The following is a 26,022-nucleotide window of genomic DNA, read 5'->3' on the forward strand; positions in this document are numbered from 1 at the left end:
CTGCCTGCTGCCCCTCATGTGGGGCTGTCTCACCCAGAAACGGCCTGTGGGTCTCCGCTGGAGGAAGGCTGAGGACCCGGCTTGGGTCTTCCTGCCCTGCCCAGCTTTGATCCCAACTCTGACTTCTCGGGGCTCGGCTTTCAGGGGCCGCCATCCATCTCGTGGTCGGGACAACCTTCGTGCCTCCAAGTCCCGGCCAGGATGGCGCCATCGAGCTGGGGAGGTTGGATACACCACAGACTGTCTCCAAATGAAATTGGCTTTATTTGAAAAATTACGAACGCAAGCTGCTTTGTAGAGAAAAAAAGGAACCCGTAAGCGTGGAAAGATCAGCCACTCTACATAGACAGCCAGAAACTACACATGCTCTTTGTAGGAAAGCTGGAAAAATATAAACAACCCAAGAGAAGATCAAAATAACTTGTAATCCCTCCATTCTGCCATTTGATTTACTCCCTTTTAGGTTTTTTTCTATGTTCAGCAGTCTCTGATCTTGCCACTTCTTGTGGCTTTTTGCTATCCAGATAGCAGTTTGCTTAGCGCTTTCCTCCTTGGGGGCATATTTGGCTGCTATAAATAGCCCTGCTGTTGGTACAGAGAATCGTTTTGAACACATTACTCTCTTCCTCTGGCTGGAGGCTTCCAAGGCTTTATTCCTCAGCGTGGCATCTTCAGCTCGGAGGCATGAAGATGGGTGTCCAGCTTGTTGCACATTGCACTGGCTGTATTTTGGAGAGCAGGCGTGTACCGTGCAGCCCCTGGCAGGTGTATAATGGTGGTGGGAGAAGTGACCTCCCACGGGGGTGATGCCGGATGGTGAGCAGATGCTGGTCACCCTATGCTGCTAGCTGACGTGTCCTGAATGATCTGGTTCGGGTGGGCCTGCACCTCAGGGTGGGGTTCTGGGCAGCACCAGGGCTTGCACGATGACCCCCTCCCTTGCCTCAGCTCCTTGGTTCCTCCTGTGCTCATGTCCCTGCAGACCCCCTGCCGCAGCTAGTCCCTGCTCCCAACGTGACCGTGTCCCCAGGGGAGACTGCCGTCCTATCCTGCCGGGTCCTAGGCGAGGCCCCCTACAACCTGACGTGGGTCCGGGACTGGCGAGTCCTGCCGGCCTCGACGGGCCGAGTTGCCCAGCTGGCTGACCTGTCCCTGGAGATCAGTGGCATCATCCCCACAGACGGCGGGAGGTACCAGTGTGTGGCCAGCAACGCCAATGGGGTCACAAAGGCATCCGTCTGGCTCCTGGTGCGAGGTGAGGCTCATCCTGCTGCTGCTGTTCCCCTAGTTCAACATGTGACCTGGTGTTTACCCCAGAAGCCGTGAGTCCTTCCCTCTGCTCAGACATTGTCTCTGGCAGGCAATAGCAGCCTTTTCAATGTTTTTTGAACTTTCAGGGAGAGAGAATACTGTAGCCTCCTAGCCAAAGTCTAATGGCTCTCACTGCTGGGAAGTTCCTCCTAATATCTAACTTAAATTTCTACTGCTGTACACCAAGCCAATTTCAATTGTGTCTTGTCCTTTTTCCGTGCCATCGAGCCCCTCCATTGTTCCCCACTCCCCACTGCACCCTGCCCAATAGGTAGGGCGGGGACTGAATACTGGAACCTTGGGGAAGCTCAGAGGTCAGGTGTATTTGGCAGAGATCGGGCAGCACTGACTAGATGGGGGTGGAGGAGGCAGTGCCAAGAGCACCCATCTGGGAGTTTTAAGAACCCAGAATCTGGACAGAGCCTCCTCCCCAAGTGTAAAAACAAGCATGTTGAACAAGCATTCTCTCTTGTGCCAGCGGCTCTTGAGTGGCTGCCAGAGTGTGTTGGGCAGGATTCTGAGGCTGTGTCTAGGCTCTGCAGGAAGGAGGGAATCCACCAGCTGTGTCTGCCTCCAGTGTGGGAGGGCTGTGGTTGCTGTTTCTGGATGTGCGGGCCTGTGAGCTCTTTTGAGTCTGACCAGCCTGTTGTTCTTAGTTTCCAAATGGCCAGGTTAGAATCTAAGCTTGTGGCCAATAGTAGGGCAGGCCTTGGGGTCAACCTCAAGATCACTGAAGACAGGAGCCATCCCCAGCCCTGGCAGCTGCCTGACATCTCCCTAAGGCTCCCCAGAGCGCTCAGCCTGGAGTGGACGTTCTAGGAGCACAGGGCTCCGGGCCGGGATTGTTGGAAAATCAGCCTCCATGTGGCCTGGGGATGTGCTCAGGGGCCGCCTGGTCTACCCAATTCCCAGAGAAGCCACACCCGGGGGATTGAAGCCCTCTGGGGTCTTTGCTTTCTCTGTCTTGCCCATCTGTGACTATGGGAGGGGAAGAGCCCGGGGCGGGGTGCCTGGGATGGCACGGCTGCTCTGATGGGCTCATCCTCGCCTATCCACTTTTTGGGTCACAGAGGCCCCACAGGTCAGCATCCACACCAGCTCCCAGCACTTCTCCCAAGGTGTGGAGGTGAAGGTCAGCTGCTCAGCCTCTGGGTATCCCACACCCCACATCTCCTGGAGCCGTGAGAGCCAAGCCCTACAAGAGGACAGCAGGTGAGGGGCCCAGGACACAAATCTCAGGGACTCACAGCAGGTGGACAGGACTCCCAGGGGACCTCTCTGGGCCTTGGCCTTCCTACCTGTAAATGGGGAACAGAATTTGCCTTTCTTGCTCCTGGGATCATTTGAGACTCCAGAGTGAGATCACTTTGGAAACATAAGAATGCCACAGTGTGGGATCAGCGCTCAGGAGCTCAGGTTGTGCAGACCTGCGCCCAAATCCCGCCCCACCATTCAGGCTGTATGGACCTGCGCCCAAATCCCGCCCCCACCATTCAGGCTGTGTGGACCTGTGCCTGAATCCCGTCCCCACCATTCAGGCTGTGCCGACCTACGCCCAAATCCCGCCCCCAAATCCCACCCCCCACCATTCAGGCTGTGTGACCTTGGGCAAGTCATCTTACCTTTCTGAGCCTCGAGAATTAAATTTACATAAAGTGCTTAGCACAGGCCTAGAGCAAGCCAACGGTACAGAATGGTCATCGCTAGTGGCATTGATAGTGAATTTGTTATTAATGATGATTGTGGAGCAACCCCTTTTGTGACCTGATGTGTTTCTATGGCATGATTCTAGAATCCATGTGGACGCACAAGGAACCCTGATTATTCAGGGGGTAGCCCCAGAGGATGCTGGGAATTACAGCTGCCAGGCGACTAATGAGGTTGGCACTGACCAGGAGACGGTCACCCTCTACTACACAGGTACCCAGGCCACAAGCATCACCTTACAGGAGAAGGGCCTCCTTCCCTCCCTCCTCCCTCCCTCCCATCCATCAGTATTTATGGAGCATTTACCTGTCACGCACCGGGGACACGGCAATGAACACATGGTCCCTGTCTGGGTGGAGCTTATATTCTAAGGAGAAGGCACACACAGGCCAATGGGATGCTTCCCGATGCTGAAGGTGCTGCAAAGAACTGGGAGCCTCCTGGTGCGAGGGAGGGACGTGTGCTGGGGGCGAGGGAGAAGCGGCTGTCATGCCCAGGACTCGGTCATGACCTCTGTGAGGCAGTGACCCTTGCCTTAGGGTCACTATGGGAATAGGGTCACAGGTGGAGGGACCGGGAGGGGGCATTGAACCTGGGGTGCTCCAGGGGCAGCAAGGAGGCCGGTGTGGTGAGTTGGGATGAGGGAGGGGGCTCCCTGAAGCCGTGGAAGACTTTCTTTATGACCTTTGAAGGTTGGTCCCAAATTCTGCATCTCTTCCCCACACAGACCCACCGTCAGTCTCTGCTGTAAATGCCGTGGTGCTGGTGGCCGTTGGGGAGGAGGCTGTGTTGGTGTGTGAGGCATCTGGGGTTCCCCTGCCCCGAGTCATCTGGTATCGAGGTGTGTTGGTGGGGAGGGGCCCTGAAGGAACAGCTTTCCAGAAAGCAGGGTGTTGAGGGGAGGTGGGGGTGTCCTGAATGTGGAGTCTGGGGAGAGCTGGCAGGTTCTGCTCCCCGCCGCCCTGACCCCCAGCCATTGTCAGAGCTGGTGGGTTCCAGCTCCCCCACCCTCACCCCCAGCCTGTGTTGACACAGCTCTTGTAGGTATTCAGAGCAGCACTGAGCCAGGCCCAGATTTGAATTCCGGCTTCCCTGGGTGACCCTGGGCACGTGACTTGGCATCTCTGAGCCTCAGTTTCCTTATCTGGAAAATCAAAGATAGGTTGGTTGCGTGAAGATTAAATGAGTTCATATGCACATATGGTTTTATTTTTTATGTTTTTGTTTTATTTATTGTTTGATTTTTTTGAGACAAGAGTCTCACTTTGTCACCCAGGCTGGTGTGCAGTGGTGTAATCTCGGCTCACTGCAGCCTCCACCTCCTGGGTTCAAGGGATTCTCGTGCCTCAGCCTCTGGAGTAGCTGGAATTATAGGCGTGTACCACCAGGCCTGGCTCATTTTTGTATTTTTAGTAGAGATGGGGTTTTACCATGTTGGACAGGCTAGTCTGGAACTCCTGACCTCAGGTGACCCACTCACCTCGGCTTCCCAAAGTGCTGGGATGGCAGGCGTGAGCCACTGTGCCTGGCCATATGTGCAAAGGTTTTAGAACAAGCCTGGCACATGTGCTGTGCTTGGCATTCTTAGTGATAGTGCCGACGATAATGTGATTATCTGAAAATGACAGCAATAATGACAGGGTTGTCCTGAGGCCCTGAGGTCATGGGCAGAGCGTTTTCACGGTGCCTGCTGCCAGGCTGGAGTTTGACGGACGGGTGCTGGGGTCGCACTAGGTCTTTCTGGGAGCAGTACGCTGGGCTCCCTCTTGAGGGTCAACTGGGGTCAGCAATACTGTCCCCTCCCATTCCTTGCAGCAGCTGCCTGGGACCTCGTCAGAGCCTCACCCTGACTCTGAGAAAGGCAGGGCAGGTGATATTAGCTCAGAGTTGAGCGTTTTTTTTAGGGTCACCAGCAAGTGGGTGGCACAGGCTTCTGGACTCCTTCCTCACTGCATATTCTGGCCAAGAACCCCGTCAACCCAGCCCTAGAGCCCCACTTTAAAAAGTGGCCTTACCATGAAATATTCTTCCATCTTCAGAAGGAAGGAGATTCTGACACGTGCTACATGGATGTCCTGCTAGGTGGACGCTATTCTAGGTGAAATCAGCCAGACACAAAAAGACAAATACTCTCTGATTCCACTTATGTGAGTTACCTAGAGACGTCAAATTCATAGAGATGAAAAGATGGAGTGGTGTTCGCCAGGGACTGGGGAGAGGAGAACACCAGGAGTTAGTGTTGAATAGGTATGGAGTTTCTGTTTGGGGAGATGCAAACAGTTCTGTGGAGGCCAGTGATGGCCACACAACAGTGTGAATGCACTGGATGCCACTGAGCTGGCTGCACACCTAAAAATGGTTCAGATCGTCAATCTTATGTTATGCATATTTAACTGCAATAAATAAAATAAAAATTAAATTAAATTTAAAAGGGCGGTTAGAATCAGGTGTGTCCATCAGGCCTCAGGGGTGGGGAGAAGTCAGGCAAGAAAAATGGCGGGGGGGCCAGGCGTGGTGACTCATGCCTGTAATCCCAACACTTTGGGAGCCCGAGGTGGGCGGATCACCTGAGGTCAGGAGTTCGAGACCAGCCTGGCCAACATGGTGAAACCCTGTCTCTACCAAAAATATAAAAAATTAGCTGAGTGTGGTGGTGTGTGCCTATAATCCCAGATACTTGGTAGGCTGAAGTAGGATAATCGCATGAACCTGGGAGGTAGAGGTTGCAGTGAGCCAAGATCATGCCACAGCACTCCAGCCTAGGCAACAGAGGAAGACTCTGTCTCAAAAAAAAAAAAAAAAGAAAAAGAAAAATGATGGCGGGCTCAGGGCTCCCCAGAGCCCTCCCAGAGCTGACCCAGATCTCAGCCTGGACCTGGGGTGGAGGAGTGGACACCAGCGGGGAGGTCCAGACATGGAGTTCTTGGATGATGAGCCTTGTCATGCAGGGCCTGGTTTAGCCCCAACCCTGTTCAACAGAGGGAAGGCCCAAGCCCCCTGCAGGACTGGACCCAGGGGTCCTGACCTTGGGGCTTAAACCTGCCTCCACCCACCGTCTCCCAGGCCCCAACCTTGTGCAGCCGCAGGAGCCAAGGGTCAGGCTCCCACCTCCCACCCTGGCCTCCATGGTACCAGGGACACCGGCCTGATGCTTCTTCCTCTTTGGTCCAGGGGGTCTTGAAATGATCCTGGCCCCTGAGGGCTCCAGCTCTGGGAAGCTGCGGATCCCGGTGGCTCAGGAGAGAGATGCTGGCACCTACACCTGCCGGGCTGTCAATGAGTTGGGTGACGCCTCTGCAGAAATCCAGCTGGCGGTTGGACGTGAGTGTATACCTTGTCTCCCCCTCCCCTGCCCATTCCCCTTTCCCAGCCCTCTGCCTGCTTCTGAGTAGGGAGGGGAAGCTCTCCCACACAAGTGGCCAGTGTAGATGGCATCATGTGGATCCTGAGCATGTGGGGACAGGGGAAGTCCAGGGGAGGCGGTGCATGCATCAGCTCTTGCTGGGTAACAAATAGCCCCCAAATTGTGTGGCTTAAACAATAAGTATTTATTTCACAGTCTGAGGATCAAGAATCTGAAAGTGGCTTGGCCGGGTGATTCTGGCTCAGGGTCCATCTTGAGATTGAAATCAATATCTTGGCTAGGGCCGCAGTCATCTCAAGGTTTGCCTGGGCCTAGGGGATCCACTCTAGGCTCACTCATGGGGCTGTTGGCAGGAGGCTCCCAGAGAAAGAGAGAGAGAGACAATCTCAGAGGGAAGCCACAGTCTTGGAAGTAACAAGCCATCGCTTCTGCCCTATTCTTTTGGTCCCACAGAGCAACCCTGGTGCAGTGTGTGTGGGAGGGGCTACCCTGGGATGTGAACACCAGGAGGCGGGGGCTACCCATGGGTGTGAACACCAGGAGGCGGGGGCTACCCATGGGTGTGAACACCAGGAGGCGGGGGCTACCCATGGGTGTGAAACCAGGAGGCGGGGGCTACCCATGGGTGTGAACACCAGGAGGCGGGGATCTCTGGGACCAGCTTGGAGGCCCACCGCAGACAGTTTGGTTCAGCTCGGGATGAGAATTCCAGTCTCGTCTCTGTCCCCACCTATATGCCTTGGTCATGCCGTGGAGCCTCAGTTTCTCTCAGTTTCCCATCTGTAAAGTGAGGCTGACTGTACGACTCCCCTCCTTGGGTTGCTGCAAGGATTCAGTGAAATCAGGCCTGTTAGCACAGGGTTGGGCCCATAGTGATTGCTTAGTAAATGGGGGGAGAGGGGTGATCATTCACTTGCTGCAGATGTGGAGTCCAAATTCCTTGGTGGCCAGTGCATGGCCTCAGTTGTGACTTCCGGGATGTCTCTGTCCCATATTGGAGTTCCTGGCACTGGGACTTGCTTGGAAGCTGTGGGCACAGCTCCTTGGCACACAGAGCTGGGACAGATCAGGCTCTGAGTGTTTGCCAAGGCCACGGCGAGAGAGGCAGGTGCTAGAGTTCTAGGGAAGCGCAGAGAATCGAGAATGTGCTGGTCTGGGCTGAATGGGCCAGGCTGGGCCAGGGCTGGCTGGGGCAGCCAAGGAGCTCCCAAGGTGGGCCAGGCTCTGGCTGGAGTAGGCGTAGATAGGAGGGTCTGGCCTGGGGGGGTTGTGCTGTCTCAGGGTTGAGATCCTCTCAGGCTTGGGGTGCTCTTAGCCTTCGTTCACTTGTTCCGTCTTTCATTCCTTCAACACAGGGTCACCAGGTGCTCGTGTGCCAGGCCCTGTGCTGGGGACACAGGGCAGGTGAGACACAGCATCAGCCTTTATGTTGCTCATGAGCTCAGGCAGAGAGAACAGAGGACAGGCAATGAGCATGCACAGGGCACCAAGTGGCTGGAAGTTGCATCCTCAGGGGCTGTGGGTGCCCAGAGAAGGCTAATCCCAGGAAGACTTCTTGGAGGAGGTGATGTCTAAACTGAAACCAGAAGCACCCAGAAAGATGACGAGCTGGGGAACAGTGTTCCAGGCAAAGGGAACAGCACGTGCAGCCCTCCCCGTGACAAGAGAAGTGAGGCAGAGAGAGGGTGGGGAGGGGGCAGCAGGACGGCTGCCACCTGGTACCAGTCACTCCCCGCCTGGGGAGCTGCAGAGGAGTTTGGGCTGTGCCCTGAGGGGGTTGGTGAGAGGTTTTCAGGAGGAGGGTCGTGTGCTCAGACTTTTCCACTGTGGCTGGGTTCTCAGGTAGGCTGGGCTGGGCCATGGGCTCAGGAGCCTGATAAGGACAGCCACGGAAACACGAGCCGGCGCTTCTAGGGTGTTTGCCAGGTGCTGGCACCAGCTCAGAGCACATTTTGTTGCTGGCTCATGTAACCCTCACAACAACCCTTGGAGATGGAACGATCATCATCCCCTTTACAGATAGGGAAAACAAGGCACAGAGAGGTTTCATGTCTTGCCCAAGATCACACAGCTGGTGAGTGGCAGAGGTGGGATCTGAACCAAGCGTCTTGCACCTTCAGCCCCTGGCCTTGAGTCTGATGCTCACCAGCAGAGTGGGCCTGGCGCTGCTTCCCTGTGCAAGCCTTGGGCTCCTCATTGCCAAAATGAGACGCTGTGTGAGCAAGAGAGAAGGAAGGCCTGTGGCACGTGAGCTGTGATCCAGCTGCTGACACTGGTATTAGAGGTTCTGGGTGAGCAGTTAGGGTGCTCCAGGGAGTGCGTACCTTGTGTTGTGATGGGCATTGTCATCCTTTGCTCAGCATCTGACTTATTTGAAGCAGACCCATATTTATTTATTTATTTCCTTTCTCTCTCTCTCTTTCTTTCTTTCTGTCTCCCTCCCTCCCTCCCTCCTTTCTTTCTTTCCTTCTTTCTTACATGGAGTCTCGCTCTGTTGCCCAGGCTGGAGTGCCCAGGCGCAATCTCGGCTCACTGCAACCTCTACCTCCTAGGTTCAAGTGATTCTCCCACCTCAGCCTCCTGAGTAGCTGGGATTAGAGGCGTGCGCCACCATGCCCAACTAACTTTTGTAATTTTAGTAGAGACGGGGTTTCACCATGTTGTTCAGGCTGGTCTCGAACTCCTGACCTCAGGTGATCTACCCGCCTCGGCCTCCCAAAGTGCTGGGATTATAGGCATGAGCCACTGTGCCTGGCCCAGAGTCTCATTTCTTTGGGATCCAGGCTGAGTGTCCGCCTAGACCTGTTCCTTCGCCTGTCTGCTGTTGACCTTGGAGCCATGTCCCTGTGGCAGAGTTTCTTTCTGGGCCACTGGTGGCCTCTGGCCTTAAGTTTAGGTCAGGGAAGGGATGGACAATGGCCCAGCACCTGTGGGTCTGGGGTGAGCTGGTCTGGCAGCGGTGGTGGGAAATGGAATTTCCTGCCTATCTGGGTGGCAGCTGTCATCCAGCCTTCCTGGCCAGACTGGCAGAGGTCGGGAACGGGTGTGTACTGTGCCCGCTTCCTGCTGTTGAGCTGAGAGCTGGCTTCCTGGTAGTGTCTGGGGCATAGGAAGGGCGGCATCCTACTCCTCTGTGCCAGGAGAGCCTGCACTTGTGGACCAGCCTGCGAGGCACTGGTGGATTACCTTCCGAGCCTGGCATCTGCCAGTCAGGAGTCCTAGGCTCCATGCCCAGGTCCGCTGGTATTTGCCTGCATTATTTGCCTCTCGGAGCCTCACTTTCCTCGTCTGTGAAACGAGGAGGGTGGTAGCAGAGCTGTGCTCATAGGGCCCTCGAGAGGTTTCCTGAGAATGTGCTTTGCTCAGGGCTTGTGTGGAATAAATAATGCATGTGGGCACCCTCCCCCATAAACCTGTGTCCAGGCTGGGTGAGCTGACCAGCGCTCGGTGAGGTGGGGCGACTCGTCACATGGCTGGTTGCCTGACTGTGTGTGGCAACCCCTCCTGAGTTCAGTGCCCTGAGCTGTGGTCTGTGCTTTACTTCATTCCTCTCTAAATGAATGTGTGTCCTCTTTTTTTTTTTTTTTTTTTGAGATGGAGTCCTATTCTGTCACCCAGACTGTAGTGCAGTGGCACAATCTTGGCTCACTGTAACCTCTGCCTCCCGGGTGCAAGTGATCCTCTTGCTTCAGCCTACCAAGTAGCTGGGATTACAGGCACGCACCACCATTCCCGGCTAATTTTTGTATTTTTTGTAGAGACAGAGTTTCTCCATGTTGGCCAGGCTGGTCTCGAACTCCCGACCTCAGATGATCCACCCGCCTTGGGCTCCCAAAGTGCTGGGATTACAGGCATGAGCCAGTGCTCCCAGACTAAATGGATATGCCTCCTCTTTCTGTCCTCTCATTTCAGTCCCTGCTTCTTAGTCCCATCCTGGAAGCTCCTGGTTGCCGGGGGCCGAGCTGGGGAACAGGAGATGTGCTGTTTTGGACACTAAAGACTCTCCAGCCATCCTTGGGGGAGGGGAGTTGGGGAGAAATGGGCCGGGCTCTGTGGCGAGGGGGCCATGGCGAGGTGACTTCTCCATCAGGCATAGCAGGCACTGGCAGAAGGCCCTGCACTTGTAGGGGTCCAGGATGCTTTTCTAATTTTGATTTCTTTTAAAATCAGAATTAAAAAATGACCAATAGTGAATAGATAAAGACTAATCCAGCCTGCATCATTCATGTCTTTGTGCCAGTGCAGTTATGAAATATAATTTTCCATGTTTCCTTATGGAGGAAGAGGAGTAAAGGCATCTTGTGGCCCTGACCAGCAGAGCTGCCACCCTAGGCCCAATCGCAGCATTCCCTCTGTGGGAAAAGCGGTCCCCGAGTCCTCAGGAAAGGGGGCTGTGGAGACCCCTCCCCGGGGTCCACTTTGCCCATCTGCACAGTCTTCCAGCCTGAGACTCCTCCCTCCTCCTGGCAAACTGAGTCGCAGGGGGCTCTTCTGGAGCTGGCTGCAACTCCCAGCCCTGCCCCCGTGCTCTGAGCCACAGCCCTGGGTGGGAGGCAGAGGCTGGGGTCTGGACTCTCCAGGCAGTGATAAGGAGTCCTAGAGCTGTAAGGTACCAGGACCAAGGTGAAAATAGAGTTACCGCCTTCCAGATGGATAAACTGAGGCCCAGAGTGAGGATGGGACTCATTCCCGTGTGCCCAGTGAGGCAGAGGCAGAGTGGGGGCCTTCAGGCCAGTGTCCCTTTCGCTGGGGGAGCAGCAGGCGCAGGGGAGTCACCACCTCTGTCATCTGACTTCACCAGGGCCTTTCCCCTGGAAAATCCCTGGGAGGGGAGCGTGGCCTGACCAGCTGGGTCTGTGCTCTCACCCTCAGCAGCTCTGAGAGTGCCTCCTGCAGGGGGTCAGCAGCCTCACCTGCAAGCAGGAAGTTAGTTACCCCTTCCCTTTGAACCTGCCCTAGACGAGCTCCTTCCTCCCTTCCTCCCTCCCTCCGTCCCTCCCCTCCCCTTTCCCTCCCTTTCCCCTCCCCTTCCCCTCCCTTTCCCCTCCCCTTCCCCTCCCTTTCCCCTCCCCTTCCCCTCCCCTCCTTCCCCTCCCTCCCCTTCCCCTCCCCTCCCTCCCCTCCCTCCTCCCTCTGCCCTCCCCCTCCCTTCCCCCTCCCCTCCCTCTCCCCTCCCCCTCCCCTTCCTTCCTTTCCTTCCCCTCCCCTTCCCCTCCCCTCCCCTCCCCTCCCCCTCCCTTCCTTTCCTTCCCCTCTCTTCCCTCTGTCCCTATGCACCAATTATATGCCAAGCTTGGAGGGATGGCCCTGCCTGTTGCTGGCCAGATCCTTGTACCCCAGGGCTGGATGGTACTAGGGTTCTCTACAAATGTGAGCCAAGTGAGTTGGGGGTTGAGGCTGGAGGCAGCAGCCACACTGGGCTGGTAGGGCATCTGAGCCTTTCCATCGCCTGGACTCTGCCCTGCCATCCTCGGGAGCCAGGGACAGTATCCTGGTCAGCTCAGGTTGCCATGATGAAATACCATAGACCAGGGAGCTTAAACAGTAGACACTCCTCACAGCTCTGGAGGCTGGAAGCCGACCAACAGGCTGCTGGCCTGGCTGGGTTCTGCCAGGGTTCTCTTCCTGGCTGGCAGCCTCTGCCTTCTCTCAGGTCCTCTCGTGGCCTTTCCTTGGGACCTATGGGTGGAGAGAGGAAGGACGCTCCCTGGCATCTCTTCTTAAAAGGACACTAATCCCCATGGTAGAGGCCTCACTCTCATGACTTACCCAACCCCAATCACCTCTCAGAAGCCCCATCTCCAATACCATCACACTGGGGCTCAGGCTTCAACATATGGGTTTGTGGGGGACACAGTTCAGCCCGTAGCAGACAGGGCTCAGGCAGGCGAAGCCACGGTCCAGCCTGTGCCCTGGGAAGTCCCCTCTGCTGCACCACCGAGGGTGACTCAGGGGCAGCATGAAAGGCAGGGAGAGCAGCCAGGGGCCACCGCCATGACTGAACTCAGTGAGAAGTGGATGGAATGAGGCCGAGGAGGACTTGCCGCCCCGTCACTGCCAGGAGTGCGACAAAGGAAGCTGCGTCAGGGACTGTACCCTGCGGTGGTGGGTGGTTCTGAGCCGGGAGGCACTGTGCTGAGGGCTGGGGAGTTGTGGAGGTGTCTAGGGGCAGATGGACACAGGGGTAGGGAGCTCAGTGGAAGGTCTGGGCTGGAGAAAGATGGGGGTGGGGGTGCTGCCCTGGGCGTGGCTGAAGTCCCAGATGTGTGGGTGGGGGAGGGAGGCAGAGCAGGAAAAAAAGGACGGGGCACCCCTGCAGGCGGCAGCCCCTCCTGTCCCCTCGCCCCATCCCAGGCTGGTGGCAGGCCCCTTTCACCAGGCACGTTTCCGGGTGTTCTAGGCTCCCCCACTTAGAGCCCCATCCCCACAAACAGGCAGCTGCAGCCGTCAGCTGACAAGAGGCTCCTCCAGGAGTCTCCAGAGCTGCTGACAACGTCACCTGTCTCTGGATGCTTGTAGCTCCCGCCCCAGAAAACTGACTGTGGCTAAGGCAGAAAGGGTCATTCCTGTGGAGCCACAGTGGCCATGGAACCAGCTCGCTGTCCTCCCTGGGTCACGGCAGAGGGTCACCTGGGAGTCTGTGTGAGGAGGGGCCTGGGAGCCAGAAAGCAGAGATGAGGCCCTGGGCAGAGCACTGGGCTGGGAGTCCGGCCTCTCCCCTGACCTCAGCAGGATGCGGGGACTCAGCCTCCCACATGTACAATGAGGGGCAGACCAGAGGGCCTTCAGCTCTGGCCTATGAGGGTCCTGGGCTCCTGCCTTATTTGGGGGGCTCCAGGTTAGCAGGGGGAGGGATGGCTGCACAGACCCATGGAGTCACAGTTGTCTGCATGGGTCCAGGGCACAGCAGTGAGTCTGGGATTTGGCTCTCTTGCAATAAGATGGAGGGGGTGTGTGCAGCTCTGGCTGGGGCAGCCACCAGGTGCTGAGGGGGAAGCAGGGGTGGGGTGGTTGAGAGCCTGGGCTTTAGCATTGGACAGACCAGGGCTCTGATCTTAGCCCTGCCACTGGCTTCAAGCTGTGACCTTGGGCAGGTTCCTTCATCTCTCCGACCTTTAGTTTCCTCATCTGTGAGATGGGGATTGTGATGATATCCACTTATGAGTTCATTGAGCCATGAGTGAAATTATGGTTACAATAAGTGCTCGTCTTCATGCCTGTCACTTAGGGATACCAAATGGTACCCTTTACACTTGAGCCTCGAGGCTGCAGTGAGCTATGATTGCGCCACTGTGCTCCAGCCTAGATGATAGCGAGACCCCACCATCTCTCTCTCTCTCTCTCTCTTTTTTTTTTTTTGTAGAGAGAGTCTCGCTCTGTCACTCAGGCTGGAGTGCAGTGGTGCTATCTCGGCTCCCTCCAACCTCTGCCTCCTGGGTTCAAGCGATTCTCCTGCTTCAGCCTCCTGGGTAGCTGGGATTACAGGTGCCTAACACCATGCCTGGCTAATTTATATATATATTTTTTAGTAGAGACGGGGTTTCCCCATGTCGAACCTGGGAGGCAGAGGTCACAGGGAGCCGAGATTGCGCCACTGCACTCCAGCCTGGGCGACAGAGCGAGACTCTGTCTCAAAACAAACAAACAAAAAAAACAAAAACAAACAAACCAGAGTCAGGAGACAAAGCGGGGCTGTTTGGGGCTAAGGAGGGCAGGGAATTGAAAGCGGTCTGGGAGGAGAGGAATCAGAGGCATCCTTGGAGTGGGAGGCTGGAGCTGGGCTCTGCGGCCGGGCTGGGTGCAGCTGGGGAAGGTAGGCTGTTGTGGTGTTCTGCTCCGGGTAGGTGAGGTATGGCAAAGCTGCACCCCTGGGGGCCAGGGCTCTGCAGGAACAGTGACCTTGTCTAGGGCGGGCCCAAGGAAAGGCTTTCTGGGATTCTGGGATTCTGGGATTCTGAGCTTCGGCGGCTGCCAGGCCCCGATGAGAAAGGGTGGTGTCTGAGGTTGGGTCCAAGACAGTCTTCCTCCTCGCAGTAATTTTCCAACTTGTGTTTATATCTGCCTGGAACTTCCCTAATCCCCGAGGCCAGGAGGGAAATTTGATGTCATGATTTGGATGGATGAAGGGTATTTCTGGAGACAGATGGAACGAACAAAGAGGTAGAGGCTTTTCCATGGTATCAGACTCAAAGGGTTAAAACAAAAAAGGCCAGGGACCTCCCTGCTGCAGGGGCCTGGGACAAGGACCTGAGGATGGTGCCCAGAGGCTGCCGAGGAAAGGCCCTGGACCCACTTGGCTCAGACTGGCTCCTGGCCTGCTGAAGGAGAGACAGGATCTTGAGTTTCTGTTTTGGGAAATAACTTCTTTTTTTCTTCTCCTGATTACAAAAGTCAAATGATGCTTAGGAAAAAAATGATTTGGAAGAAACACTGCAAGCTATTAACAGTGGTTACCTTAGGGAAGGGCGTGGGATTTGGGGTGTGTGGAGCAAGAATTAGGGGAATCTCTGCCCTTTGTATATTATTAGAATGTCTTATAACTCCTGGTTCCCAGGACAGCCCTTGTTTAGCCAGTCGTCCTGGGGTCACTATTAATGCAACCCCTATTCAATCTTGAGTGGCCCAGCTCAGACCCTAATGTATAAGGTCACGTTATTTATAACAAGCAAGTTTTAATTCTGTCTGCTCTTTCCAAAAAAGTTCAGCCAACAGGGCAAGCTCTAGAGAAGAGGGTGAAGAAGACCTATAATCCCCCACGACGCTGGCTGTTTGGCAGGGCGGCAATAGAAGGGGCTGTGGAAATGGCAGCTGAGTCCCGTCAGGCCCCCCAGGCCATGCTCCCCTCCACAGAAGTGGGCCTGGCTTAGGCCAGGGGCTTAAGCATCAGAGGAGAGCTCAGGACACCTCCAAGAGGAAGCCTCTCTGGCCCAGGAGGAAGCGAGGGGTAGGGGAGGGTAGGCAGGGGTAGAAGTGAAAACTCACCCTCAGCTCCTATGTCAGCGGGTCACAATCAGACTCAGAAACACTCCTTAGAGCCCCTTCCTGGGAGGTGTCACAGCCAGGAGTGGGCATGCTGCTCCCTCCCCTGCACCTCTGGGGTAAAGCCAGGCCCCTGAGACCCCATGCACCATCCCACGAGTCACTCCCTCTGCCTCATCCCAAGAGCTCTCCAGGGGTGGATGCCACTCAGCACAGGTTGACCCTGGAGCCCTGGACAGGAGTCGGCCCCTAGGTTCACAAGGGCAATAGTACAGGGGGAGGAGAGGGAGGCAGTTCCTTGGGGACCTGCCGCTGAGCAGGTCCAGCCTCCGGGCATGGTTGACTGGTCACCTCCCTGCAGATGCGCCCCAGCTGATGGAGCTACCCCGGGATGTCACTGTGGAGCTGGGGAGGAGTGCCCTCTTGGCATGCCGGGCAACAGGCCGCCCGCCCCCGACGGTCACCTGGCGCCGCAGAGATGGCCAGCCTCTGGGACTCAGGCTGGGGGCCGGGCGAGGCAGTAGGTCTCAGCAGCCGGATTCGGGAGTGCTGTTCTTTGAAAGTAAGAGATTGGGGCTGGTGGGGGGTGGGCAGGGAGACAGGATGGCCTCTGACACCCTAAACCCCAGGCCAGGTGGCTGAGAGCAGGACCCTGACCGCCAGCACTGACCATAGAGCAGAGGCTGATACGCGGTCACACTTTGGCTGGGTGGCTCGGGCCAAGTCATTCCACTACTCTGACCCTGTTCATAATCACGACCATGAAATCTACTACCCACCTGGCTGATTAGCAGCCACTGTATGGGGCTGTTGTGTGGATAATCTGTACAGTTCTTGCCACGTGCTGTCACACACATATAAGCTACTATGATTACCGTAATTACTACTGCGCCTACCCTACCACCCACTGTTTACTACACGCCAGGCCCGAGGGCGGGCACTTTGTCAACCCTGCCCCATCACACTACAAGGTACAGGCCAATTACCCCCATTCCACAGATGAGCAAACTGAGGCTTTCTCACCTTCCAAGGTCCAGCAGTGTCCCTCACCCCTTCCCTCTCTACCATCCCAGCCTTCCCTCCTGAACCTCTGTAAGGCCAGGCCATGCCAAGGGGCTGTCTCTGCACCTGGGGAGCTGGAGCCCATGGGGGCTGCAGCTGTGGTGTGCCTTGGCAGTCACACCTGCCTCTCTTGTGCCCCTCAGGTGTGGCCCCAGAAGACCAGGCCCCATATGTCTGTGAAGCTCGAAACGTCTTTGGGAAGGTCCAGGCTGAGGCCCGGCTCATCGTCACTGGTCATGGTTCGCTGGTGGATCTGAGGGCCGTGGGAGGTGGGAGGTGGGAGGCAGGTGCTCCCCAGGGGCACAGCAAGGCCGTGGGCGCCTCCAGGGAGCCTCTCCTGGCCCATCTGTTGGAACAAACGAATCCACAGCCAAATTCTCCAAGAGCAGCACCTGTGCCCCTGCGTCCTGGACAATGTCCTGGGGGTTCTGTGACCCTTTAGGATCCCCAATTCTGATGCATCTCTCAGTTCCCTGGGGAGGGAGAGGGGAGCAGGAGCCTCTGTCCCCCAGACAACCACCCAGGGCACCTATTGTGGCTGACACCGGCTCCGCTCCCCACAGCCCCACCACAGATCGCCAGCAGCGCCCCCACCGTCCGGGTCCTGGAGGGGCAGCCTGTGTCCCTGCCCTGCATCGTCCTAGCTGGGCGGCCCCTCCCGGAAAGGCACTGGCTCAAGGACGGCCAGCCCGTGAGTGCCGGGCTCCTCTGGGTGCGGTGGGCGGTGGCACCTGGGGAAGAAGGAGGCTGTCACAGCCACCTCTCTATCTCTGCTTGGCTGTTTCCCCTCCTGGGAGTGTCCTCTTCCTTCCACCCTCTTTTTGGCCCCATTTCAGAACCTTCTCTGATAATGCACTGATGGTGTTTGTTGCCCTCTAAAGTCCCGCCGGCTGTCAGATGGGTCATGGCTGCTGGACCCCTGGGAGCTCTGCAGGGCAATCGTGTGCCTCAGGAGTGCTGTGGGCCAGGGAGCAGGGATTTAGTGGAGGCCCAGTCTCAATGCAGTGGTCTCCCTGGTTCTTATGATTCCAGAGCAGGGATGTGAGCTGTGCAGTTTCCTATCTGCCCCAGACAGCGGCGCACGCTGAATGTACAGTGGTTGCCTTATCAACCAGTTCACGTCCATTTGATTTTCTTGGTGTTCTTCTGTTTGCCCTCTCCTATTGACTCTTTCATTACCTCTTCCCTTTCCTCAATTCTTCTGCCTGGTCTCAGACACACCGGGTCCCTGTGTCCTGCAGGCTGCAAAGAGGTGCCTTCCCAACTCTGCATTCCCAGGAGAGACTCTCGTGGGCCCAGCTTGGGTCAGGCTCACCCTGGTCCAGTTGGCCGAGGGAGAGGTGGGGTCAGGGTATGTAGGGGTCAGGCCCACCCAGCCCTACAGGGTCTCTGGAGGGCTTGACTGGGCCCTCGGGAAGGACTCACAGAGCTCCTCAGCCTTCTCTGAGCCCCCGGGCTCTCAGGCCTGGCTGCTCCCTACTGGCCTGATGAGCAGCATAGTTTCCCGAGGGTTCTCTCTCAGCTGCCTCTGAGTGAGGCCCAAGGCTAAGCTGGTGCTTCCTCACCCCCACCAGCTCCCACCTGGCAGCCAGCATTCCATTCGAGCAGACGGCAGCCTCCACCTTGACCGAGCATTGCAGGAGCACGCGGGGAGGTACAGCTGTGTGGCCACCAACACGGCCGGCTCTCAGCACCGGGATGTGGAGCTGGTGGTCCAGGGTGAGTCCTGGGGTCTCGGAGGTGGTGGTCGTGGGGCAGGGAACATGATGGGGTGGGGGAATGTGCAGAGGTGACTTGATCTTGAATGCATTTGCTTTAAAAAATCGCGCAAATCATATATATTCTCTGTGGGAAAATTAGGGATTTGACAAGTTAAAAAAATACTCTCATAATACCAGTAGCTAAGAATAACCAGATTTTGCATTTTGGCATGTCTCTTTTCATACTCTATACACACACACTCTCTATATGTATATCACACACACCTATGTGTAGTATATATATACACTATGTATACATAGAATATATATTCTTTATACATGATACATACAGATTCTTTGCATGTTCTTATAAATTATATAAAAATTATCTATCATCTATCTATCTATCTAACTATCTATCTATCTATCTATCTATCTATCCATCTAATCTATCTACCTGTTTACAAACCTATTTAAAAACCAAATAGGATCACATGCTGTCATTGTCTTGGCACCGAAGTGTTTCCATGACAAGGTATTATGGCTGTTCTGTTTTCTGTCAATTAAGCTTCAGAGGCATCAGTTTAATAAGGGGATGATCATGTCCCCTGATTATCTAATTACCTGAATATCTGTACCCCCCTCCCCACCGCATCCCCCACACCCCGGGTATGAACAGCCTTGTACCTACACATTGTAGGTGACCACGTACCTACGTGACCAATTCTTCCCTTAGGATAAACCCATTAATGTGGATTAAGTTTTGCATCACAGAGATTGTACGTTTTTGGAATTTTTAGTGTTTTGCCCAACTGCTCTCCTGCCCACATCACTGGGTTCTTTTATTTACCCAACCAGAACCACTGTGCTTTTTAATGTAAGATGAGACGTTTCAAACTAAATTTGGTTGTATTTTGTGATTTACCAAGTATGTTAATATCGTCTTTTTTCTTGTTTGTTTCATAAAGCCCCCAAGGGATTAGTGGGAAGAACGCACGTTCCCCATTTTATAGGGGAGTGCAAAGTTCAGAAGGGCTGGGTTGAGCACTCAGGTGCAATTCTAGGTGCCATCCCCTCATAATTCCAGATCCGAATCGCCATCCAGGGTGGAGTGTGTACCACATGCCAGGCATCTGCTAGTTTCTATATATGATTCCACTCAGTTTCACCCCCTAACTTCCCACTGCGCCTTCACAGCCGCTTCTGCGGGGCTAACATGAGCAGGCTCAGTCTCTCTTGGCTCAGTTCACTTCTGTTCAGCAAATATTTATGGGCCTCTGCTGGCTTTGGCGACCTGGGAGTCCAGAAGGCCATTTTCCTCCCTAAAGGAGCTCCAAGTGCTAGCGTCAGAGCCCCTGGCTTCTGGATTCCTCTCCTGGCTTCTCCATGCCTAGTTACCCCTCTCTCGCTCCCCTTAGAGACCCCGTTTTCAAGCCTGCGAATCTGAGTGGTGCCCAGGGTGGGTGTGACACCTGTTTTTAAGCTCACTGTGTTCTGCAAACACTGCTCATCTATCCATTCCAGAAGGGACGACCAGGGAACTGGGGTTAAATTAGCTTTTGTGCTGATCAGGGAATATGGGTACCAAAAGATTAAGTGGCTTGTCCAGAGCCCCAGAGCAATGAATCAGTGCAGCTGGTTCCCAAGCACATGCTGCCTTCTGTATGGGGAAGACAAAAAAACTGACGATGGCAGGCAGTGGTGGCTCAGGGATTGTTCCAGTTTTATTCTCCCATTGAAAGCTTTTTTTCTTTTTCTTTTTATTTACTGATTTATTTCTGAGACGCAGTCACTCTGTTGCCCAGGCTGGAGTGCAGTGGCATGATCTTGGCTCACTGCCACCTCCACCTCCCGGGTTCAAGCGATTCTCCTGCCTCAGCCTCCTGAGTAGCTGGGATTACAGGCATGTGCCACCAAGCCCGGCTAATTTTTGTATTTTTAGTAGAGACGAGTTTCACCATGTTGGCCAGGCTGGTCTCAAACTCCTGACCTCAGGTGATCCACCCGCCTCAGCCTCCTCAAGTGCTGGGATTACAGGCATGAGCCACCGTGCCTGGCCTGAAAGCTTTTAAAATTGTCAAATATACATAACATGACGTGTATCATTTGACAATGTTTAGGTGTGCAGTGGTGTTAGTACATTCACATTTCACACTATCACCGCTATCCATCTCCAGGACTTTCTCATCATCCTGAACTGAAACTCTGTCCTCATTAAACATTAGCTCCCCATTCCCGTCTCCCCTCAGCCCCCTGGGAGCCACCCTTCTGCCTCCTATCTCTATGAACTTGCGTATCTAGGGACTTCATAGAAGTGGAATCTTACAGTATTTGTCCTCCTATGTCTGTGATTTCACTTAGCATGTTTTTAAGGTTCATCCACGGTGTAGCATGTGTCAGAATTTTATTCCTTTTAAAAAAACAGACTGGACTTTTAAGAACAGTTTAAGTTTACAGAAAAACTGAGCGGAAGGTACAGAGATTTCCCACATAACCCTGGTTCCTGCCACGCGCAGCCTTCTTCACTGTCAACATCCCCCACCAGGGCGGCCCGTTGTTAGCACTGAAGACACGTCATCATCACTCCAAATCCCATAGTTTACACTGGGGTTCCCTCTTGGTGGTGTTTATTTGTTTTATTTTTTATTTTTATTTTTATTTTAGATGGGTTCCCTCTTAGTGGTTTTTTTATTTTTTATTTTTATTTTTTTTGAGACAGAGTCTCACTCTATGGCCCAGGCTGGAGTGCAGTGGCGCAATCCCAGCTCACTGCACCCTCCACCTCCCGGGTTCAAGTAATTCTCCTGCCTCAGCCTCCTGGGTAGCTGGGACTGCAGGCGCCCGCCACTGTACCGGTCTAATTTTTGTATTTTTAGTAGAGACAGGGTTTCACCCTGTTGGCCAAGGTGGTCTCGCACTCCTGATCTCAGGTGATCCGCCCACCTTGGCCTCCAAAGTGCTGAGATTACAGGTGTGAGCCACTGCACCCAGCCTTGGTGTTGTTTATTTTGTGGGTTTGGACAAATGCAGTGACCCATCACTGCAATATCACCTGGAGTAGCTTCACTGCCCTAAAAATCCTCTGGGCTCTGCCTCTTCATCCCTTCCTCCCCCAACCTGGCAACCACTGATCTAGTTTTGTCTTTTCTTCTTCTTCTTCTTTTTTTTTTTTTTTGGAGACAAGAGTCTCACTATGTCTCCCAGGCTGAAGTACAGTTGTGCAATCTCTGCTCACTGCAACCTCCGCCTTCCAGTTCAAGCAATTCTCCTGCCTCAGCCTCCCGAGTAGCTGGGATTACAAGGCATGCACCACCATGCGCAGCTAATTTTTGTAATTTTAGTAGAGGCGGAGTTTCACCAAGTTGGCCAGGCTGGTCTCGAACTCCTGACCTCAAGTGATTGTCCCGCCTCAGCCTCCCAAAGTGCTGGGATTACAGGCATGAGCCACCGTGTCTGACTGCTTTGCCTTTTCCAGAATGTCATATAGCTGGAATTAATTTCCTTCCTTTTTAAGGATGAATACTCTTCCGTTGTGTGCACACACCGCATGCTGTGTGCCCATGCATCGCTGATGGACATTTGGGCTGTTTCTACCTTTTGGCCACTGTGAATGATGCTGCAATGAGCCTTGGCTTTGACATTGGTTTATTTATAACAGTGCCACCTAGAATCCATCCCACTGCCACCCACCATATCACCAATGAAGGGGTTCCGGCCTCTCTTCCCTGCGTCGCTTCAGGAGTTCCCGCCCCCACCATCACGTGGACCAAGGTAAGCAGTGCCTGTTACCGAGAGGGTAACTGGAGAGGTAGGCCCAATGTGTCATGGGGCGGAGGTGTGGGCTTCGCTGATGTCACCTGTGCCTCTGCCCTAGGAAACCAATGCCCTGACCTCCAGAGGTCCCCACTACAATGTGAGTAAGGAGGGCACCCTGCTCATCGCCCAGCCGTCTGCCCAGGACGCAGGGGCCTATGTCTGCACGGCCACCAACACCGTGGGCTTTTCTAGCCAGGAGATGCGACTTTCTGTCAACAGTGAGTGATGCCAACCCTGTCCTGGGAGAGGGGGCTCAGTGGCTGTGGAGACAGAGAGTCCCACCTCGGCCCTGTGGAGCCTGAGGCAGGGAAGCTGTTGCATCAGCAAGTCCTGCAAAGACACGTGGCTCTGCACAGGACCCGCGTCCCCAGCAGCCCTCTCACCCGCCTCTCTCTGCCCCAGACCCTCTGGTCTCCTTTCTGTTTCTGGAATGGTCCAACCTGCCTCAGGGCTTGTGCACATGTAGTTCCTTCTGCTTGGAATGCTGTTCCCCCACCTCTGGGCCCAGCTGACTGCTCCCATCTGTCAGATCTCAGCTCTCCCTGTTCCCCCAGGCTGGTCAAGTCACCTTGCTGTAAACTGTGGAATATCCCCTTCCTGGCACCCATCACAGCTATGATTCAATAATTAATCACATAGTGAGCTTTTTGGTACCAGTATTGCCAAAGGACCCTAAAGGCTGTGAAGATGGTGCGGGACCTGTCTCCTTCACTGCCGTCCGCAGCATTCCCCATAGGGCTGGCGCTCAGTAAATACGTCTGGGAGGAGTGAGCAAATGTATAAGCCAGGCTTTTTCTCTCATAGACCCTTACAGTCAATATTTTTGTATTACAAAAAAAAAAAATTCCTAATGGGGGAGCATTTCCTTTGAACTACAAATGTACGGGGAACACGGGAGGGCTAGATGGGTTTGATGTCCCCAACTGGCTAGCTTCTTTCATTGTTGCTGCTCAGACAGGTAGCGAGTGCCTTCCTTGTATGAGCTCCAAGGTAGAAAGGCAGAGGTGGGGAGGGGGGAGGAAGGAAGGGTACCATGCTGTTTCTGCCGGCGAAGGGTCTTCACCTTAAGGTGAGAGAGAAGTGACATGCACAGATTGCCATCAATCCCTCACCAGGCTTCGAGAGGTCCAGAGGGAGGGTCTGTGCATTCTTTGGTGGCTGATATCATGGGAATAAGTGAATGAGCAAGGAGAAGGTAGAGAGAGAGGAGGAGTTCAGAGCCTTTCAGAATGTCCCTGGGGGAGGGACAGCAGAATGAAGAGAAGCCAGAGAAGGCACAGATCCTGGGGCAGGAGGGACCGGGTCAGGGTCCTCAGAGCAAGGTGGTGGTGGGGAGGTGGGTAGGGGAGGACTGAGTGAAAACCCTGGGACCTGAGTCCCACCTCCAATCTGGACTGCCACCCTTCTGACAGCCACATCCACCTTCTGGACCTCCTGAAGGTCGAGGGTGCAGTACTGGCTGTGCCTCCTGGGGGAGCTGCCCCATGGCCCAGGGCGCTCATGGACCCTAGTCCCCTCTGCCCTGCTGACAGGCCCTGCTTACTCTCCCCGCAGCCAAACCCAGGATCCATATGAACGGGTCACGTAATGCAGACGTGCCTCTGCGAGTCACAGCGAAGGCTGGCGAAGAAGTGACCCTGGACTGCGAGGCCAAGGGCTCCCCACCCCCACTGGTCACCTGGACGAAGGACTCCCGCCCTGTACCGCCCATCACCAACAGGTAACCCCAGTCCCATGGCCTCAAGGGACAGAGCTTAGGGCTGGAGGGAAACCTGCCTCAGGTGACCAGTGACCCAGCGGGTGTCTTGGACCCTGCAGTCTCTCCCATAGGGTGCTCCTGGGCTTCTGCACACAAGGCTGTTGTCCACGGGGCCCCAGAAGCCTGGAAGGGGCCTCTAGAGGGTGCCTGGAAGCCCAGGGTGAGACTCCCCATCTGAAATAACATGCACGGGGCATTGCCTGCAGGATCCCATTTAATCTGCACAGCCACCCTTGATATCTAACAGGACACTGACACTCAGCCAGGGAGTGAGCTGCTCGCCATCGCCCAGCTAGGAAAGAGCAAAGCCAGGGCTGGGACCACGTCCCCGCCACGACACACACCACCCCCATGCCTGCTCTGCAGACCAGGTGTCTGGCGGCTGGGCTGTCTGACTCAGCTGCTCCCGGTCCTTGATCCTGGGAGTGGGCGGACAGGGAGGAGGCTGGCTTGGGTGTCCTTCAAAGCCACGCCGTACCCCCCAGGAGGGGATGTGGGGGATGCTAGGGCCCTTGCCCCTGGCTGGGGGGTTCTGTGGCTCAGTCTGGTGACATCAGCCCTGGCAGGGTCTTTGAGATGTTCCAGACTCAGAAGGTCTCGGAGCAGCCTGCCCTGTAACGTGACCCCCGCCCCCACCATGTGTCAGTGCATCTCAGAACATCTGTTTGGTGAGTCCTGCCAATCCTTGCAGCCGGGCACCCCTAGAGGTGGCGGGGGCCCAGGGAGCCGGCCCTGGGCATCATCGGTGGGGCCCCCCATGCCCTCTTGGCGTTGCTGCAGCTCTATGTTGTAGGGTGGGGGTGTGGCGGGGGCCGTGGGAGCCCACAGCTCCCCTAGAAAGCCCGGTCCTAGCTCCGTGGCTGGGTGGTGGCCCTCAGCTGGAGGATGCGTGTTGATCTATGGCTTGTTACTGAAATGGGAACTGCATTCCCATTTGTTCACCCCTCCTCGCCGTGGTGCATTAATAGGTCAGCTGGGAGCTGTAAATTTGCGAAAGCCACTTTTGCAATCCTAGAGTTGTGTTGTGTTCCCTCTCCCTTGCCCTCTTCACTTCGTGCTGGCTTACATTGTTTTATCTCCAGATTTGGGAGATTCTGAGAGTTTATCTAAATAAGGAGGAAAATGTGCTGGGAGGCGGGGGTGGGGTTAAGTGCTCAGGCCCTGGAGTTCCGCAGACCCGGTGCCGAACTGCCTGCTCCCTTCTGAGTCACGCAACCTCGGGTGGCCACTGGCTCCTCTTGGCCTGTTCCTCCATCTGCAAAGTGGACGTTATTTAAATAGCACCCTCATGGGGTAATGACGGATGTGCAGTGCTTAGGAAGTCAGATGTGCTGAAAACTCGCTCCCTTTCATATGATTTCCCTGCTGTTGCTGTTCACAAACTGAGACATCCTCTCCAGCTTTTACACATTTATCCTCCTCCTACCACACCTGTTATCTCAATTGTCACCTGCTTTTTAAATATAAAACCTTTATTGAGATGTAATTCACATACTGTATCATTCGCTTATTTAAAGGACACAGTTCAGTGTTTTTAGTATATTCAGACTGTGCAGCCATCACCATGATCAGTTTTAGAACATGTTCGTCACCCTCCCAAAAAAACTTCATACTCATTGGCAGTCACCAGCCCCCCATTTCTGCTCCAGCCCCACTGCAGCCCCTGACAGCCACTGATCTGCTTTCAGCCTATTCTGGACATTTCATAAAAATGAATTACATGGGGCCTTTCGTGTCTGGCTTCTGTCACCTAACTCAATGTCTTCCAGGTTCATCCATGTCGTAGCCAGATGAGTGCTTGCTTCCTTTTAATGGCCAAATAGTGTCCCATCCTGTGGGTGCTCACCTTTTGTGTGTCCACTCATCAGCTGATGTGCACTGGGGCTGTTTCCACATTTTGGTGACTGTGAATAGCCTCACTTTTTTTTTTTTTTTGGAGACGGAGTTTCGCTCTGTTGCCAGGCTGGAGTGCAGTGGTGCAATCTCAGCTCACTGCAACCTCCGCCTCCCTGGTTCAACTGATTCTCCTGCCTTAGGCTCCCGAGTAGCTGGAATTACAGGCACCTGCCACCATGCCCAGCTAATTTCTGTATTTTTAGTAGAGACGGGGTTTCACCATCTTGGTCAGGCTGGTCTCGAACTCCTGGCCTCAGGTGATCCACCCGCCTTGGTCTCCCAAAGTGCTGGGATTACAGGCGTGAGCCACTGTGCCTGGCCATAGCCTCACTTTTGATTGTACTTGAAGCTTTGTTCGCAGGCTCTGGGTCCTCTGGTTCCCTCCCTGCCCCACACTGGCAGTGTCCACACACAGAAGCACGCTCAGC

The 26,022-nt window shown here is 54.8% G+C and overlaps 1 protein-coding gene across 1 annotated transcript in view; it reads left to right on the top strand.

Annotated features, from left to right (window-relative positions):
• Positions 1 to 26,022, top strand: part of HMCN2 (hemicentin 2) — a 170,223-nt gene that overhangs the window by 38,018 nt on the left and 106,183 nt on the right. The window contains exons 11-22 of the mRNA XM_055351348.2: positions 983 to 1,255; positions 2,382 to 2,523; positions 3,104 to 3,231; positions 3,746 to 3,859; positions 6,190 to 6,339; positions 15,723 to 15,923; positions 16,567 to 16,662; positions 16,987 to 17,114; positions 17,998 to 18,142; positions 21,782 to 21,894; positions 21,998 to 22,157; positions 23,494 to 23,659. Coding sequence (XP_055207323.2) covers positions 983 to 1,255; positions 2,382 to 2,523; positions 3,104 to 3,231; positions 3,746 to 3,859; positions 6,190 to 6,339; positions 15,723 to 15,923; positions 16,567 to 16,662; positions 16,987 to 17,114; positions 17,998 to 18,142; positions 21,782 to 21,894; positions 21,998 to 22,157; positions 23,494 to 23,659 — 1,816 coding nt within the window. The remainder of the gene's footprint in view (positions 1 to 982; positions 1,256 to 2,381; positions 2,524 to 3,103; positions 3,232 to 3,745; positions 3,860 to 6,189; positions 6,340 to 15,722; positions 15,924 to 16,566; positions 16,663 to 16,986; positions 17,115 to 17,997; positions 18,143 to 21,781; positions 21,895 to 21,997; positions 22,158 to 23,493; positions 23,660 to 26,022) is intronic.

The sequence above is a fragment of the Gorilla gorilla genome, chromosome 13 (genome assembly GCF_029281585.2).
Source record: "Gorilla gorilla gorilla isolate KB3781 chromosome 13, NHGRI_mGorGor1-v2.1_pri, whole genome shotgun sequence".
Taxonomy (NCBI): Eukaryota; Metazoa; Chordata; class Mammalia; order Primates; family Hominidae; genus Gorilla; species Gorilla gorilla.